Raw genomic sequence first — 22,627 nt, 5'->3', positions numbered from 1 at the left:
TGTCTTTGGGTGAGCATGCTGGTTGGCTAGCTTGGGTGGCTGCAATTAGTCTGAAGCCTAGGAGAACTTTCCATCCTTGTTGGACCTTGACCACCTAAGTGCTTCTGCCTGCTGTGATTTTTGTCACACTCCCCTTCCTGCCCCAGGTGAGTGAAAATAAATCTTGATGCCCCAGTTAGAAAAGGACTTTGAACTCTGACTTCACTGGGAGTTCAGGCCACATCTCAATGAAGCAGAGAGATTGGAATCTAACTTATTTTTTAATAGGCCTCTAAGGGATTTCATAACTTGGCTGTCACAGTCTGAAACTAATGACCTTGACTTTTGGGAATCCTTCCTGTTTCAAACATGCATTCTTCAGTGCTTGCCTCAAATGATTCTTAACCTTTGCCTGTCCATAGGTCTCACTGGTCCAAGGTTTGCAGCTGGGCCAAGAGTATTAACCTTGGACAGTGCTGTACATTGCTGCTACTCAGCCTTCTCAAGCGTCCTTCCTTGCTTTGCCTTGCCTTCTGTTCCCTTCCTCTTTAGTGTTTGTCCATCTCCCTGTCAGTGTTCAGCATCCTTACCTGTCCCTTTGCCATGCAGCGTGGCTTGCTTCAGGAAGTCACCAATGGGTGGTAGTCCTTCTGAAATGTACATTCTTTTTCAAAGAAGATATTTAATAGTGTTTGTTAAGCAGAAGGGTAAGGGCCCCGAGTCAATATGAATATACAGAAGTCACCATAACTGGTCAATTCACAGGATGGTTCAGGCAAACTAGTAAGGGAATTCCATGTCATGTTTGAATATGGGTATGTACTCATGTGCAGGGTGCCTGTTCTCGTGTGTGTGTGTGTGTGTGTGTGTGTGTGTGTGTGTGTGTGTGTGTGTGTGTGTGTGTGTGTGTGTGTGTGTGTGTGTCCACGCAGGTGTGCTTGCCTGTGTGATCATGGTGGAGGCCAGAGACTTACCTCCTCTATAGCACTGTGCCTTAACTTTTGAAGCCGAGTCTCTATCAGGAGCTCAGCATTCAGTCAAGACTGCCTTGATCTTCAATTCAGTTCCATTGATCAATGTGTCTTATTTGTATGTCAATACCATGCTGATTCTTATTATTATAGCTCTGTCTGTAGTACAATTTGAGGTCAGGGATGATGATACCTCTGATACCTCCAAGTTCTTTAATTATTTGGGATTGTGTGTGTGTGTGTGTGTGTGTGTGTGTGTGTGTGTGTGTGTGTGTGTTTCTGTATGAAGTTGAAGACTTTGAATTTCTGTGAAGAATTGTGTTGGAATTTTGGTGGGGATTACATTGAATCTGATTGCTTTTATAAAAATGGTCATTTTTATAATATTAGTCCTGACCATCCCTGAGCATGGGTGATCTTTCTGTCTTCTAATAGCTTCATCTGAAGGGACCAGCTCCCCATTTCGACAGCCATGACAGTAACACATTCTTACCAAGAATGTGTTAACCTAGGAGGTTAGGTGCCTGCCTTGTGGCAAGGAACCAATCAGAAGTTAGCTGGTAGTTCTATGCTTCTAGGTGTGCTTTATGGACAAGTGCACAGCAATGATGCGCAGAGCATAGCAACCACCCTGGGAGGGCCTATGGGCCATAACAAGCAGTTGACCAGTCAACACAGGGCAAACCCTCCAAGCCTGGAGGCACACCAATCCTGAGCCTGTGCGTACCCCTAGACACTCCCCTTATGCTGCCCTATAAGATCTCTATGCAGATGCTTCAAGCTGTCTTTCTATCTGCTATGGCGGGTGGATGAAAGACCTGAGCTAACGTGGGATTAGCTCGTCAAACAACTACAATAAAGCCTCTTGCAGTTTGCATCAAGCTTTCGACTCCACCTGGTGATTGGGGTGACCTCAGTCCTGGGCTGAGATCCTGGGGGCCTGAGCTTCCGGGGGTCTTATACATCAATGCCTTAACATTTTTATTATACAGTCTTTCCCTTGATTGTAGAGTTCTCCCCCATCCACCCATTTTTTTTTTTTTGAGGCTATTTTGTGAAAGGTACTGTTTCCCTGATATTTTTTCTCAGTCCATTTGTTACTTGCATAAAGGAAGGCTGTAGACTTTTCCTGGTGGAGTCTTCAGGGTCTTTTATGCATAAAATCTTATCATCTCATAAAGATACTTTGACTTCTTTCATTCCAATTTTGTATCCCCTTGATCTCCTTCAGTTGTCTTACTGTTCTAGCTCAGACTTCAAGTATTATATTAAATAGGTATGGAGAGAGTGAACACCCTTGTCTTGTTTCTGATTTTAGCGGAAATGCTTTGAGTTTCTCTCCATTCATGTTGATGTTGGCTATAGGCTTGCTATAAATCCACATAATTATGTTTAGGTGTGTCCCTAGTATCCCTTGTTCCTCCAGGACTTTTATCATGAAGGGGTGTTGGATTTTGTAAATGGCCTTTTCTTCATCTAATAAGAGGATGGTGTGTTTTTTGTCTTTCAGTCTGTTATGTGGTGGATAATGTTTATTGATTGACATGTTGAATCATCCCTATATCTCTGGGATGAGGCCTCCCTTATCATGGTGGATAACCTTTTTGATGTGTTATTGGATTTGATGTGAAAGTATTTTATTGAGAATTTTTACATTTATGTTCCTAGGGAATATTAGTATATAATCTTTTCTGTTGTTGTTTGGTCTTTGTGTGGTTTTGGTATCAAGGTGATAGTGGCTTTGTGAAAAGAATAAGAAACGTTCCATCAGTTTCTGTTTTGCAGAATAATTTGTTTTGTAGTTAGTTCTTTGAAAGAATTCTGTGCTGAATCCATCTGGCACTTGGCTTCTTTGTTTGTTTGATTGGAAAATTTTTACATTACTGCTTCTATTTCACTAGAGGCTAAGGGCTGTTTAAATTATTTTACTTTGATTTAACTTTGATAGGTCATGTATGTCAAGAAATTTGTCTGTTTCTTGTGGGTTTTCTAGTTTGCTGGAATAGATATTTTTAAAGTATGTCTTTATGATTCTCTGAATTTCCTCAGTTTCTGTTGTAATGTTTTCCTTTTCATCTCTAATTTTATTAATTTGGATTGTGTGTGTGTGTGTGTGTGTGTGTGTTTGTGTGTGTTTTTTAATTTGGCTAAGAGTTGTCAGTCCTGTTGGCATTTTTCAAAGAACCAACTGCTTGTTTCATTTTTTTTTTAATCGTTTTTTGTTTGTTTCTATTTCATTGATGTTAGCCATGACTTTTGAGTATTTTGTCCCATCTGTTTTGGGGGTATTATTGTTTTTCTTGACCTTTCAGATATGCTGCGACTCATGAGCACACCTCCTTGGAGGCTGTGCCTGCACACACACTGTCATAGAGATCTTGTCTCTCCATTTGAATAAAAGCTAGATAAACAGCTTGACTTAGTTTTCACTAGAAATTAAAAGGGAGCTGGAGACATGCTCAAGGTTAAAGAGGAGGCATAGCTCTCACAGAGGAACCAAGTCAGGAGACTCATAACTGCCTGTAATTCCAGCTCTAGGGGGATACTATGCCTCTGGCCTCTGCAGGCACCTGGTGTGTGTGTGTGTGTGTGTGTGTGTACTTACACACAGCCCAAACACTGCAAATCAGAACATAGATAGACCCTTTAATCTCAGGTCTTTTATAAGGAAACTGGCTAAGCTAATCCACTTCTGCTTTTCCTTTTTTAAAAGCATGTTTTAAAACACAAGGGAAGTTTCAGATGACTGAGGAGGCAGAGGTCTTTCAGAGCCCAAGTTACCTAGTTCATATGTTATCTTGTGTCTATGAGTTTGTTTCTGTGATAAAGTGGTATGGCCACCTGCAGAGGCTGTGCACATATTCATTCTAGTCTAATGGTGGTTATTCACATTTGAAGGAGATGAGATTATAGAAGTATGTGTCTGTGAAATCATTGTGTCTCAAAGGCTCGCCTCCTCCCCAGGGCAAAGCTAGTGACTTTGAATGTGCTGTTACCAAATAAAAGCAACTACTCCTAGTGTCAGGCACCCACCTCCAGGCTTCTAACTACAGGCCTGGAGAGAGCAATTAAGGATATGTCAAAGTCTGAGTTGGCTTTGGGAGTCTGTAGCCTTGAACAGTTGCTTTAGTGATCCACACCATCCTTGTTTCCACTGGCCTTTGACTGGAACTTGCGGCTCTCTTGGTCCACAGCTCTGGGCCTGTGGCTTCTTCGTGTGTCTGATAAGTCAGCTCAGTTCGCTCTGCAGTGCTTCCAGAGGCCAGGATTATCTTCTTGTGTTTGCCACATGGTGATTCTGCTTTCCCATGTGGTTTCATAGTTCATTGCAGGGTTGGAGCTGGCTGGACTATTGAATGTCTTTTGCTTTCCTAGGCGGTCTTTCCTATCACATTTATATCCCGAAGTGATGAACCCTGAGTGTTAGTGTTCTTCCTAAGAAGAATTTTACATCTTGGCGAAGTGGGCTCCTCACTGTCAATCATTTTTTGGAATAAGAATAGCAATAAACAGAACTCCAAATGTTGTAGGCAATGGGCTTGTAGTTCATGTCTATGTTCACGCTAACTGAAGAGAGACTGTGAGGAAGCTTATGTTTTGAATGATGTGTTGCACCTTGAAGGAAGTGGGAAGTGTTCTTCCTGTGTTTCTCTTAGAGATGCCCCAGCCCTGTGCATTAGATACTCTGTGATACTGCACTTCCTGCTGAGATGAGGGTCTGGCTTCTCATGTTTGAGTCTGAAAATGTCAACATTCAGGAATGAAGAGGGACACTGAGACCATCTGGTTCATTTCCTGCCCCTGTTATGTCTCTGGTAGGATGTCAGCAGTACTCTCTGGCTAAGGAAAACTAGGGCTATCACCAGTAGCCGGATGTGACCTATCCCCAGTGTGACTCAGGGAAAGGACCAGAAGCTCCCTCCCCACTGTGAAGCATTCTGCTTCTACAGATTTTCCTGAATGGAGCTTTTTCTCCTCTCCTAAAAGAAACAACGCTGCTTTTACTGCTGTCCTGGCCTGTCCTGCAGAAAGAGTATGTTTTGTGGTTTGTTTGTTTGTTTGTTTGCTTTTCTTTTCTTTTCTAAAGCAAGATTAAGCATTCAAACACTATTTTCCCCTAGTAACCTTTTTTTTTTAGGTTGTTTTAAGTGTATGAGAATTCTGCCTGCATGTATGTATGTATGTATGTATGTTTGTATGTATGTATGTATGTGTACCACATGCATGTCTGATCCCAGTTTCCGAAGAAGGTGTTGGATATCCTGGAACTGGAGTTATGGATGGTTGTGAACTATGGTGTGGATACTGGAAACTGAACTTGAGTGCTCTGTAAAGCAACAAGTGCTCTCAACCACAGAGCCATCTCTCTGGCCCCTCTTATACCATTCTTAATATATCTTTTATTAGTACTTTGACACATGTCTTAAGTTGGTAATATAACTTGATGGTTTTAAATTTGAAGAATCAAGAAAGCTATGTGGGGAGAAGTTTTCTCTTTCCTGCTACCCCTGTCCCCAAACTCAGCCAGTGTTACCAGATTCTTGTGCCCTTCCCAAGTTTTCATTATGAACTTGCAAATATTTGTGTGCATGGACTGCTTCCTCTTCTTTTTATATAAAGGCTGTCATTCCTCACACAATGTTCTGGTTTTTTTTTTTTTTTTATGTGCCAGTCTATTTTGGAGTGTCAGTTACACCTGCATGTACAGAACACTGTCATCCTTTCTTAGGTTGATTTAGTTATATTGTATACACTTCATCCTATTAAAAAAAAATAGCAAGTCAACAGTGTTCCTCTTAAACCATGGCACTTTGGTTTTGAACGTCATGCTGGCCCAAGCTGTTGGAATGAAAGTCCTTGGTCTGGACTTTGAATAGTTCAAATGGGTTACCCTGTCCAGTCTCTCAGTCATGTAGACCTTGAGATAAAGTAAAGCCCCCAAGATTCTCCAAGTTCCTTTTTTTTTTTTTTCTTCTATTCTGCTTTTTGTCCTGAAGCGATCAGTCAAGGGCTGCTTTGATTCATTCCCGAGTCTGATGACATCCTTCGGGATTCTGGTGTAGTCATCAGGTATCTTACCCAGTTTGTGGATCCACTGCAGGTCGGATTAGCCTGCCGTGTGCATGTCCCCATCTATGCTTTCCTGTCTCAGAGCACTGTGCTGGATGGATCCAGTCACAGAAGCCTATGGATGACCGTGAGACCTGGGGGCATTTCTAATGGGTGTAATTTGGATGGGAGCTGGCAAGTGGACACAGTGGAACTCCTGTTAACTCTGCCGAGGTTGTTACTTCATGGGATCGTCTGGCCAGAGGAGGAATGAACTTGCTGGTGGAAGTCCCTGCCTGCTTTGTTTACAGTGCATCCTGAAGCTGCTAACCCTTCAGAAAAGGACGTAGTTTCCAGTATCCCTTCCTCCTTCCTTTATGTCAGTTCCTGGGATCAAACTCAGTGCTTTATATATGCTAGGCTGGCACTTTGCCAGAGAGGGAAGGGGGGAGGGAGGGAGGGAGGGAGGGAGGGAGGGAGGAAGGGAGGGAGGGAGGGAGGAAGAGGATGCATGCATATGATGCATATGCTCTGGTGCCCATTTGGAGATTGGAGGACAACCTGTAGGATTCAGTGTTCTTCCACCACATAGATGCCTGGGATGCAGCTCAGACTCTCAGGCTCCACAGTACCTGTATCTACTGAGCCATCCCTGATGCCCACTCCTCCTCTTTTTTAATGCTTACTATTTGTTGTTCACCCTTCTGCTTTCCTTTGCATCATTACCACTTAGTCAACTTCCCCAAACTCTTTGTTGTTATGTTCTTTGCCAAAATCTGGGAGGGCTGTCTTGTGTCAAGACAGGTGAAGGGCACCTCGGGGCTCCCTGGCCATGAGTAGTTGCTTGTGTTCCATTTTCCCTGTGAGCTGCCCTCTAGGCCCTGCTCCTGAGGGTGTCAGGAAGAGAGCTAGTTTAATGAAAGGAAAAGACTGGGAGAGTGACAGGGTGCTGTGGGGGTCATGGAAGAGGGTCTTAACTAGTCTAGAGCCCCTTGCAAACTATGCACATAGTTGTAGCTGTGCTGACAGCCACAGGGCAAGCAGACAGAGCTCAAGCAGCAAACTGGCAGTTCCGCAGAAGCAGTGGCTCTCATCAGTTTTGTCTTCAGAGTCAGTGCACTTGTCTCTGTCATTCACCAGAGATGACTGGAAACTGTCTTTCTGTGACTGTGGTATGATCTCATAAAGCTGGCCGGAAGGCCCAGGTAACAGGTTTTGTCCCAGGTCCCAGGGCCTCAGACTCTGAAACTGTTTCCCCACCTGCCTTCTTTCTGGTCACAGTGGATCAACACAGAATGGCTTCCAGCTGTAGTTCATGTGTGGCTGGGTATTTAACAGGGGAATCACATGTACCCAGGAACTAGGAAGAAATGACATTCAGAGTATGAACCCAGCAGCACATGAGGTATTAATAGGAACAAGTTCAAGAATTATTTGTGTGGCTAGAATAGCAGAGAACATTTGTGATGCCAGCAGAGGTGACCTGGGTGCCATCTGTAGGATGGAGGAGAAACCTTGTCAGTCATGTTGCATGGTCAAAATGTTGCACCCGATCATGGATGCAGGTGACTGTCCGGAGTGTGAAAAGTAGACGCCTACAGAGGGTCCCATCCCATGAGAAGTGAAGTACTTTGGAAGCAGTGGCAAGGAGCTACGTAGATGGGCCAGCCAGTCATGAAGCTAAAGCCTCGTCCCGAGGCAGCTTACCAGGCAGCCTGTGATGAATTGCAATTTACCTGCAGAGGGGGGATGCTATCATTGTTCCTGTGTCTTCACATCTCTGCAGAGGCTTTTTCCTCAGTGTAAGGCCCACACTTGACACTAGGCCAAGGTTCTTGGGCAGTCCTCTCATGTGTGCCATAGTAACTATAGTCGTGCTTCTTGTTGAGTTTTATCTCTGAGGTCTGTGGGCATCTTCCTGGGGGATCCTCGGGAACCTGGCCCCTTCCCATTCCTTTTTAGTTAGACTACACATTCCAACCATAACCCAGACCTCAATTTTTGCAAGAGATCACTTACATCGGCCATGAAAAAATGCAGAATATCTAGGTGCTGAGATAAGAGTTTTGTCCTGTACCACAGCACTGCCGCTTCTTATCACCATTTTTAGATGATTCTCAGTGATCTCAGAGGAACCTAAAAATGTTTCCTGCCTTCTGACTAGAGGGACAAAAGAACCATTGACAAGCGGATCCTTTGAAAACCTTTTACGTGGAGTTTGACCAGCTATCCAGTTAGAAAGAATTTTTAATTAACTGAAGAAAGCAACCATTTGAGTTGCTGTGCTTACCAGCTTCTTAATTTCATGGGCCTCCTCTACTCTTTCATAATCTGATTCACTGTGGGTTTCTGACATGTGACAATTTAATGTTTCTTGCTGGCATCACTGCAGAACTCCTCCCCTACCCGAAAGAACTTGCTTGCTCTTTGGGGGTTTCATGTATTCTGACCACACACTTGGGTAGTCCAGTCATGCTCAGCATATTCAGATCAGGTACCATGATTGACAGGCCCTGTACCTCTCAGCTATATCTGTAGCCCTCTTTTTTGCTTTTTAATTTTGAAGTAAGGTCTCGCTAAGGGGCCCAAACTGGTCTTAAATTTGCAGTCTTCCTGCCTCAGCTTCTAGGTCTGTTTCACTGGGGTTAGCTAGAACTATCTCCCATCCATCCATTCATCCATCTGTCCATCCATCCATCCATCCATCCATCCATCCATCCATCCACCCACCCATCCTTATTTTTGTGTGCATGAGTTCAGGCACACTTGTGCCATGGCACCATATGTGATAATAGAAAAACCTCAGGCGGTGTCTCCTGTTGTGCACTTCTGTGAACACCTCCAGGCAAGATGGCCTTCAAGCATCTAGAGACTGTTTTTTCTCTGCCTTACACTTCACCATAGTAACACTGGAATGACAGACATTCACTGCCATACTTGGTTTTTACTTGAGTTTTGAGATTCAAACTCAGGTTGTCATACTTGCATGACAATTATTTTATACTTATACTCTGAGCAATCTGCTAGCCTGAGATCTTGTACTCTGGCTAAGACACACACTTGGATGCTGGCGGATGGGGCATATTTCTTGTCCTAGTACTGAGCCTAGCCCCCACTTACATGTCAGCCTTCCACTTGCTTTAACCTCAGATGTTCAGCTCTCGGAGCTTATGGGTGGAAATGATGTAGAAAAGGGAAAAGTGCCAAGAACTCAGGTTAGCCACTTTGAACGCCAGGCTCTGCTTTATTCAGAGCCCGACAAAGGCATCTGGTGTTGTCCTTGCAGGAAGAAATGTCACATGAGCACTTTGAAGGCAGGGGTCAAAGAGTATTTAGTTCTTTGTTCAATTTACAACGGGCTCAGTGATACTAGCACCTGGATGAACCGTTAGATTAGTCAGAATTGAGAGCAGTACTGCAGGAACTTGTCGGCCACAGCCACAGAAGCTTTCTTTCTGAGGCAGGTGCTGTGGTATGGCTGGTACAGCAGACCCTCACAGGATAGAGTCCATTCCTGGAAGACCACCTTCTCTGGTCTTGTATTTGGTTCCTCCTATAGCATGCTGTGTGCTTGGCTTCTCCTTCCTTTGCATAGCTTGGAGGTAGTCACACTCTTCCCTTAACAGTTTTCAGTCAACTGTTGAGTTTCAGCTTTCTGCCATCCCTTTCCTCTGAAAAATTTCCAAAGTGTCAACAGTTCCTCTTATAAGGGCCAGAAGCCCCAGTAGGGATTTTTACCTGTTTTCTTGCTCCCTACTTCTCTTTCTGTGAATACTATAGGCAACTTAGTACCCTCATTAGAGTATTGTGCTAGACTCATCAAGAAGTTCCCGGTCTTTATTATTATTATTATGTTTATGTTGGTGCCTGCATGTGTCATGGTGCATGTGTGGAGGTCAGAGGACAACTTGGTGGAGTTGGTTCTCTCCTTCTACCATATGGTCCCCAGGAATTGAACTCAGGTTTTCAGGCTAGGCAGCATGCCCATGGAACCATTTTGCTAGCCCACATTCCTGGGCTTTGTCACAACTGCTAACTTAAATGTGTACAATGGTTTTTGACAGTATACATGCAGTAAGATATCACTGTCATTGGTTTTAGAGCTATTAGCTTGCAGGCATGCTGGTCTGTGAACATGCAGTTAGTCTGGTTTCAGGTTGCTGAATCCTACCGGACAGTGCTTCTGACACACTCTTAAATTCTAATCCTCCCCCATTTTCTCCTCTTTTACTCCCTCCCTCCCTCTCACCCACCTATCCACAAGAGCTTGTTCAGACTCCTGCAATAATTCTAACATTGAAGTTTTGACTGAAACTGAGGATTCATTTTTGAGTCTTAGCTTTCTGTTGCTGTGACCAGAACCTTGAGAAAGTTTACACATTGGCCTTTGAGGAACATTCTATACTTAAAATATAGCCCTGACTGAGGCCTCAGTCTCAATACCAACTTCTCCTAACATGGTAGCTGTTTCTGTCCCCTTGTGAGGTGTCAGGATGAGATGAGTGTCTTGTGGCCTATTCTTCAAAGTCACATTCTCTTATGTCCTCTATATTCTATTGGGAAAGAGTTATTCAGTCCAAGTCCTTTACTGTTGAGGTGAATGAAGAGAAGACAGCTGGGGCTCTGTGGGCATGTATTAAATGTTTCCCACAGTTTGTGAAGGCAGAGTCCTCCTGGGCACTTCCATTCGAGGACAACTTTGCTCTGAAGAACCATTTCCTCCCCTTCTCATATTTGTTAGCTGTACCTACTTGGTGTGGAAATGGCTGCTTTCTAGTCAAGAGGTTTTCACTGTATGGAGCCCTGAGTTCCTGTAGTTTTTCATATACCAGTGTCCTACAGTCTTTACAGGTTTACAGTGTTGTGGGATGAACTTGATTGTGTGTCCTGTGCTGGACTAATCATGGGCTGACAGCCATGGGAGGTAGTCCCATGAGTTGAGACTTGGTGTCATCATTACTCTTTCAGTTGGAGATAGATCTGTAGTCCAGTCCTTGGGCCACTCCCATTTTCCACTCTGTGCCTTTGTTCTTACCACTGATCCTTTCCACTTCTATTCATGCCCATGGAAGAGATAACTGTGCCCAAATTTAACTTCAAGTTGATTGTAGGATGACAGAGCAATGCACCTTGATCAGCGGTGTGAGCCTCCTGCTGAGAACCAGTACAGTGCCTTGAATACAGTAGTTGAGTGAGACTCAGAGAGTCAGAGTGGAAAACTGAGGAGAAATGGTTACAGAGAACTGGCAGAATGTTCCTGAGAACTACCAAGGAAGTAAGAGTGGAAAAGGCTTAGAAGGTAGGAGTTAGGGACAAAAAGGGGAAAGGACAGGATCCAGAAGACTCGTCCATGACAGGAATATATGTGATATGGAGAGGGGATGTTTAGGGTTCTTGTTTAAAATGTAGGAGGGACAGGGCTGTTACTTATTTGTACACACACATTGACTGCATATTATTCAGAGTGCTCTGCAGGACACTGGTGTGTTTTCAGTTTCATCAGTGATTACAAGTGCATCACAGAAGCAGTAAGTCGGTGGGGTGGGGTGGGGTGGGGTGTGGGGGGGACTGCACTCGAGTATCATAGAGAAGTAGGTAGCCTGTAGGAAATCTCTGTACCTTCCATTCACCTTTTGCTGTGAACATGGAACTGCTCTTAAAAACAAACATTTCCAGAATTCCCTTGATTTGTGTTTGCTTTATTGCCTCTATTTCAGATTTCAAGTCTTGAATCATTTCCTCCACTTGTTTGATTGCTTTTTCTTGGTTTTTTTTAAGGGATTTGTTGATTTCTTCCAATTTGGCAGTAACTGACTTAGCGGAGCTCATTCTGTATAGAGAGATACCTTGCCCAGCCTAGACGTGTGTGTGTGTGTGTGTGTGTGTGTGTGTGTGTGTGTGTGTGTGTGTTTGTGTCTGTCTTTGTCTGTCTGTCTGTCTGTCTGTCTGTCTGTCTGTCTTGGTCCTGCTTCAATAAGATGATGGGACAGACATAGTAGACTTCCTAGGGGAGGCCATACCCTCTCTGAGGGGCAGATGAGAAGGGGGAGAGGGGGGAATGAAAGAGAGGAGAGAGGGGGAACTGGGATTGGAATGTAAAAAATAAATTAAAAAGAAAGATAAAACAAACAAACAAAAAACCTACCAAAGGAATATATAATGTAAAACCTTGTCTGAGATGAATGATAATCTGTCAGGTACTAGGTGAAGTGGGTGACTTATGTATGTTAGCTTTCTCATTCTACAAAGTAGCTAAAGCTGCACGGCCTGAGTATAGTCTGTGGTTGAGAATGGTGTTGGTGGTCTCTTTTAGTCCACATGTGGCCCTATTGTTTCACTGGTACTGATGAGAATCACAAATATATTATAGGGTAGGGAAGACATATGTAAATAATTCAAGGGATCATGACCAAGATAGTGAGATCCCTGACTTAGAACTTCCTTATCCATATGGACAGCTGGTGGATATGAAACCCGGGGTTACACTGGATCCCCATGAAGGAAGAATGTGATCTCCCAGCCCAGCTATTACATTCTTTAGGGATGGCAGCTGCTGTTGTAGATAACTCGAGTAGATAAGGAGTCACCATCTAAGGGAAAAGTCACAGGGGAAAAGGCAGGCCCAGCACTGGGCATTGTGAGTAGAACTGAAATGTGTGTTTTGTTGTTCTGTTCGCCAGGAGGAGGCTTTTGAGAGATGCGGTGTATTAGAGATGATGTGAGTGGACATCATTTAGAACCACTTACTCATGGCTTAGGAGCATTCAAAACACTTGCCATCACACGAGCTTCTTAGGGGACTCCTGCGTTGTCATGTGTGGCCTGGGCGTGGTATCATGCTCCAAATCTTGACGAGAACATTAGAAAAGTCCGTGCTGAGGAAAGTCACACATGCACAGTATCTGGACTCAACCTCTGTTATATAACAGCGGAACAGTGCATAAATTACAGGAAGAGACATGGAAAGTTGTGTTTGGCCTGGCCTCTTCTCCACCTGCTTCTTTTTGCATTGTGCAGTCTGTCTTGGAATAATATTTTTATTGTCGAAGTCAAGCCACCTTAGTTAAATATTTGATTCCACTAAAGTCATAAACAAGGACCAAAATATCATGCGTAGATTTTATGAAAGTAATAACATGCTTCAGAAAGTACAGTCATTCAGCCTGGGGCCCACTGCGTGTGGTAAGTCAGTCACACACCTTTTCCCTGCTTCCATTTGCTCAGTGATGATGGCTGCTTATCTGTAGTTAAGTTTGTCATTTTGAGGAAACAAAGATAAGAAATCTTTACTGTTTACAAATGATTTTCACTGGACCCTGGAGAGCGAGCTAGCTGCTTGTGAACAGTGTTCAAGAAAGGACCTCTTCTCTCCATGCCTCCCAGCTGCTGGCTGCGTATTGCATAAGGTTTCACATCTTCCCAATAATGCTGCTCTGTATCTTTGTGACTTGGCAAAACAGAACAAAAACTCATGGGCTTATTCATTTTAGGAATGCAGCGAGCTGGATTTGGGTCCTTTAGCTGTGACTTACATTTTTAAATTTCCTTTTATCGTTTGCATATTCTGAGTCTTTTGTAGAAGTTGGAGTCTCCCCCCTTTCATTCTTTGTGGTGCTAGCCATGCAAGTGCTCTGTGAAGCTACACTCCTGAGCAAATGTTTTGTTTGTTTGTTTAGGAAAATATTTCATGTTTCAAAAGAAAAAAAAAACTTCAAGTAAGTAGAAGACATTTTCCACTAATTGGAGGTCATCGGTATTATTGGCATCTTTCCTAGAAACTTTGTTGCATAGATACACACCATTGACTCTTTTAAAAAATTACTAGGTTTTGTGTGTGCATGAGCAAGTGACGCGTGCTTCTGTCAGGGCTGGTGTGTGGAGGTCAGAGGGCAGCTCGGGAGTTGGTTCTCTACTGCCATCTTGTGGGATCAGGGATCCTCAGCTCTGAGTCTCACCTTGCTGCTAAGCCATCGCTTCAGCCCTGTCATTGCCTTGAAAAAACAATGAGATGCTATGTAGAAAGGCAGACTCCCTGCTGCATCAGCCTGTGGTTTGTAGTGGATACTGATCCAGGAGGGGCAGCAGGTCATGTTGGGAGGCTCCTCTTTATTCTCTGTGAAGTTATCCCTCCAGACCACCACACATGCTCTTCTCCATTTAGTAGAGAGGTGGGCTTGCAAGCCGACTGTGTCCTGTAGGAATGGCTTAGGAACCACCAGCAGAAGCCCTCATCATTCCTGTCCACATTCCATTGGCCAGAACTTTATCATATGATGTCTCCCTAACCATAAGGAAAGCTGGGAAATGTAGTCTACCTGTGAGTCTGGGAAGAAAGATGAAACAGCTTATTAACAACTTGCCTGGCTGCTATTTTTTTTTTTTAATTTTTCTTTGTTTTGTTTTTTCTTTCTTTTTGTTTGTTTGCTTGCTTGCTTTTGAGATAGAGCTTCTCTCTGTAATGGCCCTGGCTCCTTAGGGCCACTCTGTAGACCAGGCTGGTTTCGAACTCACAGAGATCCACCTGCCTCTCCCTATCAAGAGCTGGGATTAAAGGTGTCCACTACCACCTCCTTGCAATTTTTATTTTTTTTAACCATACAGAAAGTTTATTTTGTTTGGTTTTTAATTTGTTGTTGTTTGTTTTTTGAGACAAGATCTGTATATATTTTCACTGTCCTAGAATTCACTATGCAGACCAGGCTGGTCTTGAATTTACAGAGATCCGCCTACCTCCATTCTCGAATGCTAGGATTAAGGCATGTGCCCCACACCAGGCTGAGAGTCAGACTTCATTTTGAACTTTGGTTCTGTGACTGTGTTGTTGAGACTGTTTAACTGTACTGTCCCTGTTGGCCTGGGACCCATGGTTGACTTCCCGTGGCCTCAGAGTACCGAGATTGCCTTGCTGAATACTTTTGTTTGCTCAGTCCGGTCACTTCCGTTATCTCCTCACCAGGCTCTCTGACTGCTGTTCCTGCTCTCTTTTCCTGTAAGTCATGTTTGTCATCCACTTTTTATTGCTTCCATCAAGATGATTGGTATAATGTCCAGCCTCTTCCAAGGATTCCTGTCCGGTTCTGACCCCACCACACCCCAGTGCCCTTCTGGGCATGTTCTTAACTGGCCTGTCCCCGTGTCCCTGGGTTTGCTGTCGGTCCTGCCTGAAACTTCTGCTCAACCTCATCACTCCTTACCAGGTCTCGGTTGAATCATCTTTTCTGCAGGGTGGCCTTTTCTCACTGGCCATGTGTCATCCATCTCTTGCCTTGGTCAGTCGCTTCACGGACTGTCATGTCTCCAAAGCATCGACTGCCAGCTATCAGAAATCTTGTTGCTTGTCTGTCCTGTGTGTTTCCAGTCTGTCCTGCCTCTTTTAGACTCTGGAGTTCTCTGAGGCAGAAACTCTGTCTTGTTTACATGTCTCCCATGGTGGGTATTCAGTAAGTGATCATTAGATGGAGGAGCATCACAATAGATGTGTGTGCCAGTATGCATGTTGTAAAAATGTGTTTAATTTGTTTTGAGAATTACATACAATATAGTTTGGTCATATTCTTTCCTTTCCTCCAACTCCTCCCAAACTCTCCACCACCCCCCTATCCACCCAACTTCAAGTTTTTCTCTCTCTTAATAGAAACCACACACACACACACACACACACACACACACACACACACACACACACACACCCCTCACACATTCATATGAGTACTATTTGTGTTGGGCAACTACTCCTGGGTGTGGTGCCTGCCCTGGAATGTGGTTGATACACTCAATGACACTCGATTGGAGAAAACTGACTTTCTCTTTCTCAGCAATTTTCAATTGCAAATAGCTTCTTGGTTAGGGGTGGAACTTTGTGTCTACTTCCCCTTCTCCATGCTGAGATTTTTGTCTGACTTGATCTTATGCGACCCCCGTATGTGCCCCTATAGTCTCTGTGAGTCCATTGGTGCACAGCCCTATTGTATCTGGAAGACACCTTGGAGTCACCGATCACCTCTGGCTCTTAACAGTCATTCCATCTCCTATTTCTCATAGATCCCTGAGTCTTGAGGAGAGGGGCCTGAAAAAAAAAAAATCCCATTTAGGCCTGAGTGCTCCCAAGTCTCTCATTCCCTGCACATTGTTTTAGTTGTGGGACAACAATTGTTTTAATTCCTATCTGTTGCAGGAAGTGTCTCTGATAAGGGTTGAGCAACCTATTGATCCGAAGTTCTGGCTGGAACTCTGGGTTCAAACTCCAAGCAATGACTGATCAGCAGTGTAGTGGTAAGGGTGGGTCATCGGTGCGCAGGCAGGGGGAAGGGACTGAATCTGGGGGTCTTTTCAGTAAGTTTAGGGTCAAGCTCTTTATGGTCCTGGTCCCAGGACCCAATGGTTAGTGAACTGACTCTGGTTGGAATGCTAGATTCAGACTCGAAGCAGTCTTTATTACAGGTTTATGTGTGTGTACACTTGTGTGTGCAGGTACATTTGTGAAGGACTAAGGTTGATGTCGGATCTCTTCTTCAGTAACTTTGCACCTTACCTTTGTTTCTTGCTGAATTTGGAGCTAGGTCTCTCACTGAATTGGTATGGCTAGGATCCCTCAAGGATTCATCTTATTGCCACTTCCTGATCACTGGGATTGTAGGCACATGGTTCTGTACCCAGAGGGTTTTCTTCCCCATGAGTACTGGGTGCTACGGATCCAAACTCAGTTGTCAAGTTTCGCTGAGCCTTCTCTCCAGCCTTTTTTATGCCCTTTAAATGATAGTAGTTTAGCCCATTGTATGGAATTAGCTGCCTGTTGTAGAGGCTTTTTTGGATTTTTCTTTTCAAATGAAAATGAACCTTGACTGCCAACCCTCAAGATATTTTTGTTTGTTTTTATATTTATCTGTGACTTTAAAGATATTTCTGTGTGTGTGTGTGTGTGTGTGTGTGTGTGTGTGAGAGAGAGGAGAGAGAGAGAGAGAGAGAGAGAGAGAGAGAGAGAGAGAGAGAGAGATTGTGTGTGTGTATGTGTGTGAGAGATTGTGTGTATGGCTACATACATATGTGAGCCATGGATCTGAGTTCAGGTCCTCACATTTGGCATGCCAAGTGCTTCTGTTCATTGTGCCTTCTCCCCACCCTCATCTTTTATTTACTCCCCTCCCCTTTCTCCTCCTCCTTTTTATTGTTTTGTTTTGTTTCGGGTTTCTCTGTGTAACAGCCTTGGCTGTCCTGGAACTCACTCTGTAGACCAGGCTGGCCTCAAACTCAGAGATTCGCCTGCCTCTACTTTGAATTTAGTGTGTGTGCCACCAAGCCTGGCATGATTTACTTTGTAAGGACTGGTTTATAAATAAGATTCTGCCAAGGAAAGAGGATGAATGAAATTTTAGGGGATTTAGAGATACCCCCCACTTCCCACCCCCTTAGCAAGCTTCTGCTGGGCTGTGCTCTCCTGTATTATGAGGGCTTTGGGGAGATGCTCTTAGAAGCAGGGGGAAGGCTGCCTGCAGAGCAGGTTGACCTTGGTATCTCCCTTGGATTTCCAGTGAGATTTCAGAACAGGTGCTCACATTTACTAAGTGAAAGAACTGATTTCTCTTTAGAAAATTCTAGCTTTCTCTTTATTTCAGCTTATTTTGCATCATTCACTCATGTAAATGTTGCCTGATTTTTGCCCAAATAGGACCGTTAGTTCAGAAAGAATGCAAATTCCAGGAGCTAGCACCCTGCTTTCTTCCCACCCAGTTACAGTTTGGTCGAGGTCCCTATCAAATAATCTGTGCTAGGCAGGACTCTACCCAGGCGTTCTGAAAATTCTGAGAAGAGGGCGAGCAGTTTCTCACGGGCATGCTTGTCTTCTATTCTGTGGTGTGCAACCATTAGTCCTTTGCGCTCAGTCCTAGACATTATCCCTCCATCTCCACAGGCACCACGGCAGGTGCAGACAGCCACAGCTGTGTCTGAGATGAATATAAGCAGCCCTAGTGGTTTAACAGGTTCCTGCTTCTCTACCTCAGGCTCATTTCACACCTCTCCCTTTGCTGCCAGGTGTCCCTTTAGTGGCACCTGGGACTAGCCTGCCACCTCTTTTCCCAGTGCCCATCCATTGTGGTATCTTCAGATTCCACTCCCCCTGCCCACCCCCCACTCTCAGCATGGCTGCATTTAGGAGACTTGTTGGCTCCAGTTGAGCCTCCTTGTTCCTCTTTTGATCAGACATGGACTCATTCTTTTTTTTTCTTTCTTTCTTTCTTTCTTTCTTTTTCTTTTTTTTTTTTTTTTTTTTTTTTTTTTTTGGTTTTTCGAGACAGGGTTTCTCTGTGCAGCTTTGGAACCTCTCCTGGGACTCATTAATTTTTATGCATCGGGCCACATACTCTTGTCAGGTATACAAATAATTCTGCAGAAGTATGTTCCCAGATGTTGATCCATGTGTAAAAAGTGGTTTCGCTGTGTTATCCCTTGATTCGAGTAGGCTCTGGGAGGCACCATGTGGCTAGCAACAAAGCACAGCTTGGGGAGAAACAGAAAAGACCCTCCACCCAAAGAACACCATGTGCCACAGAGAGAATTCTTGATCCCTGGCCTATAAGTATACAAGAAGCACTCAGCAGCACTCAGAAGCCCTCTGGTAACTGTGTGGGAGACTGTCGCACTACAGTAGCATGGTGTCTTCATTATCCCTGATAAGTCTACCCTTACATTTCCTGTCCTGATCAATTCTTTGAGGCTGCCAGATGCTGCTGTTGCTTTGGAGGCTGGGGAATGAACCCAGTTCTAAGAAAGCACCACTGAGCTGATAGCCCCAGCACAGACATGTTGAGAATATCTTCCTTTACATTTTTGCATTCTTCTCTGGATTTATGTGGAAGCAATGTTATATCAGGAAGAGAGAGAGGAAGAGAGTATGTGGGGATGTGGGGTGGGGAGGATGGAAGACTCCTTAGGTCTGAGTTAGCTCAAGCCCATGCTGTAGTTGGCCTATGTATATTGTGGATCTGTGGCTAATTAGCAAAGACCGGGTACCAGATTTAACTCACCTTTGGCTTTCCTGTCTTTCTATTTCATTATTTTGAGGTCATGTAGGTCTTTTTCCTGGGTCCTAACTTAACTTGGCAGATGAATTTGTGGTTGCTTCTTACCTGCTATGCCAAGGGCTCCATTCCTAATCATTACCTCCTTTTATTCTTCTTGGCTCACTTTCCGCAGATCATTGTCTATCACACCAATCTCCAGCTCTCTGCTGATTGGTTCTCAAGTCTCTAACTCAGACCCAGTCTTTCTCCCATTGGCCATCTGATTTGTTGCCTAGGTACGTTTGCCACACTCCTCCATTTCAGTGTATGTTCACAGTGACTCAAACTCAGACTTCTGTGACCTTGGATCAGGACTCTTCTGCTTCTTCTGTCCTCAGGTTTTCCTCAACCTTTAGCCCCTCACCTGCTCCCAGTGTGTAGGTGTCTATTACTTTCCAGCAGACCTATATTTCTGTTTTTATCTGAAGACCAAGTGCAGCAGTGCCCAATGCATAAAAGATACTTAAGAAATACTAGAATGGGTGAAAGAAGTGGATGACTTGATGGATGGATGAAAAGTTGACTCAGCAGTTCGAGGTTACCTTTCCCAATGAGGCTTTTATTTCTTTTTATGGGAACTAGGGGAATATTTTTGCTTGCTGAATACTGAATTTTGAAAAACACTTTGTCGGTGCTGTTTAGAAGTATTTCACTACATAAAACTTCTTTCTTTTCTATCCCTGGCTACATTTATAAATATATGCACTTGAAAGGAGGAATTATTTGTAGTGATTTTGGTCCTTAGAAGATATTGCCTCAGTGGCTCCTGTGATTGTGTTCTTGGTACAACTGGGCAATATTTCCTCAAATATTAGAAGTAATTGATATTAATGACCTGCCTGCTTAGAACTGAACTTCTGCTACATTAATCAGATGCTTCAGTTTCCAGAATCTTAACATCATTTTCCTTTGTGTTTGTGCACCAAATGTCATCCCTCAAAATGCCATCTACTTAGTTATTTGTTTGTTTTATTTTCTTTAAAGCATCCTTCACTGACTGTAATTCAGTAAATTAGCTAGGCTTGCTGTTCAGTGAGCCCCAGGGATTCACCTACCCCCGCCTTCCCAGCACTATGATGATGAACTCATACCATGCCCGGTTCCTTTGTATGGGTTCTGGGGATTGAACTCAGGTCCTCCTGCTTGCATGGCAAACTTTCTACTGACTGAGCTATCTTGCCAGCCTCCCGTTTGGATTGAATATATATATATATATATATATATATATTCTCACTATGTAGACTAAGGCAGTCTGAAACTTGTCCTAATATTGTAGAGCTGCAGTGTTGCCTTGTGAACTTGACTGTGAGCAGGAATTGCTCAAGCATGAGCTAAAATATGTTTCAATGTCGGACTAAGTAGAAATTATTGACTTGAGGCTTCCAGTTGAGAGTGTTGTCTATTAAGGATCAGTTTTAACCTTGTTATTTTCCCTTCCTTTTTTTCACAGGGAGAATCCCGAATTCTCAGAGTAAAAGTTGTTTCTGGAATTGACCTCGCCAAAAAGGACATATTCGGAGCCAGGTATGTTTGCTTTGTGTGTGTGTGGGGGGAGTGGGGGGTGGGGGAGAAGTTGATAAACTTTTGGTGGGTAGTGTTGGGGGATTGAACCTAGAGTGTTGTGCATGCTAGGCAAGTGCTCAACAACTAAATACATCCCCAGCCCTCCTTTACTTTTACTTTTACTTTTACTTTTTACTTCTTACTTTTTACTTTTACTTTTACTTTTTACTTTTTACTTTTTACTTTTACTTTTACTTTTTACTTTTTACTTTTACTTTTATTTTTTACTTTTTTAGAGAGCAAGGGCTCTCTAAGTTGCCTAGACTGGCTTTGAACTTGTGTTTCTCTTGCCTCTGCCTCTTGAATGCTAGAATTAATAGGCCTGGGCCCGAAGGCCTGGCTGGTAAATCCTTTTCAAATTTAGATGTGCATCTGGATGAACCCCCAAGGCCTCTGCAGAGCCACCTGGGAGGTTGGTTTAGTGCCTGATGATGACACAGATAGCCAAGGGTAGTATTCACATAGTTATATAATCATGATCTGACTGTATCACCATGGTAGTTAGCTGGCTCCCCCATGTAGGCTGACTGCTCAAGGATAGTAGATTCTAGTGAGGCTCTCTTCCTCCCCTCAGTTTGGGAATATGGCTCTGCCATTTTTAACATATCTGCTGGTTCTGGATCCATGGATTCTGGCAACCCAAAATCAGAAATATTTAAGAAAAATGATGTTGGTATTTACTGTGTGCAGTGTTTTATCCCCACCTGACATTATTTTAGTACAACAGTAATTACATAGTGTTTAGGTTAAGTATTATGAGAGATATAAAGGCAATTTAAAGACAATGGGAAAATATACGATGGTTATTTGCAAATACCACAGCATAGAATTTTATGCAAGTGACATGAGCATCTGAGATTTGGGATCCATTGGAGAAACTGGAACCAGTTCTCCAAGGGTGCTGAGGGGTGGCCTTTCTTGGTTTTGGTTTTGTGCTTTTAATTCATAACTAGGAGACTCTACAAGCATTTACTGTTTCTTCAACTGAGTTTCCTTGATATGTGTAATCTGCATGCAGGGATGGGGTGACTTGGGTGATGCTGGCGATTGTTGTTTCCGTACTAATGCCCTGGCCAGGTGGCAATCTGAGCCTTCTGTGTCCCTTAGCGCTGGTGTTTTCAATACTGCTCATGATATTCCCTGGCCTTTTTAGCCACTTTAGGCTCTCTGTAGGGTATGGTATAGCATGTTATGGGCAAGGAACAGGATGATGGTAAAACAGCTTGAAAAAAGATTTGAGCCAGACTGTGGAGCACAGAGCTCTTGAGCTTTGACCCAGTCGAGACCTAGAAGCCTAGCTTTCTTGTTTATTGTTGAGGTAGTTTGACGAAGTGCACAAAAAGCCCAGCTAGCTGCTCCCTGATATCCACAGGTCGGCAGGTTTGGAAGGATGAGTAGGCAGCCTTCTATCCCTTATCCAAGGCTCTTTTTATTTTGTGGTGCAGTGATCTCAAGAGAGGGCAGTTGGCTTCTGAGGTTTTGTGTCATCAGTTTCTTGGTGCCCCCCTGAACTTTGGCCCTATGGCCATCTTATGTCCGTACCTCTGCCTGACAGGAGACCCTGCATACTGAGGCCTCTTCCCATGTCTCTAGCTGTCTTCCCCACACACCCCAGAGAAACCGTCTCCTGCTAGTGAATGTCACACCCCTGTTGCCCGACCACCCACATGTCACATCACTGAATTCTGCCTATTAAAGATAGTGAGTTTATAGAATGAAAGGTGGAGAAATTATTTAAAGAAAAAAAAAAACTGAAGCAAATATTGGAGGACTGCCAATGGAGGACAGGCTCTCAGAGTATGTCCCAGGGAGTCTGAAATCCTGTCCCCTCCCAGCACTGACAGTAGCCTGTGCTGTGGAGATGTGTGAGAGGCACACATTCCACCCAAATGGGATTGTTTTTTTCTTGACTGTGAACTCACCCTGCAGGGTTGGCCACATGCCTGTGTGCCTCAAAGAGGAACCTGTACTGGAGGTGGGGACAGGAAAACCCCATGTTTCCCCTCT

General features: G+C 43.9%; 1 protein-coding gene across 1 annotated transcript in view; it reads left to right on the top strand.

Annotated features, from left to right (window-relative positions):
* Positions 1–22,627, top strand: part of Nedd4l (NEDD4 like E3 ubiquitin protein ligase) — a 324,233-nt gene that overhangs the window by 89,954 nt on the left and 211,652 nt on the right. The window contains exon 2 of the mRNA XM_027402751.2: positions 20,508–20,581. Within this exon, the coding sequence (XP_027258552.1) occupies positions 20,508–20,581 (74 nt within the window). The remainder of the gene's footprint in view (positions 1–20,507; positions 20,582–22,627) is intronic.

The sequence above is a fragment of the Cricetulus griseus genome, chromosome 2, assembly GCF_003668045.3.
Source record: "Cricetulus griseus strain 17A/GY chromosome 2, alternate assembly CriGri-PICRH-1.0, whole genome shotgun sequence".
In the NCBI taxonomy this organism is placed as follows: Eukaryota; Metazoa; Chordata; class Mammalia; order Rodentia; family Cricetidae; genus Cricetulus; species Cricetulus griseus.
The sequence above is the reverse complement of the archived record's forward strand: the minus strand, read 5'-3'. Positions and strand labels throughout refer to the sequence as shown.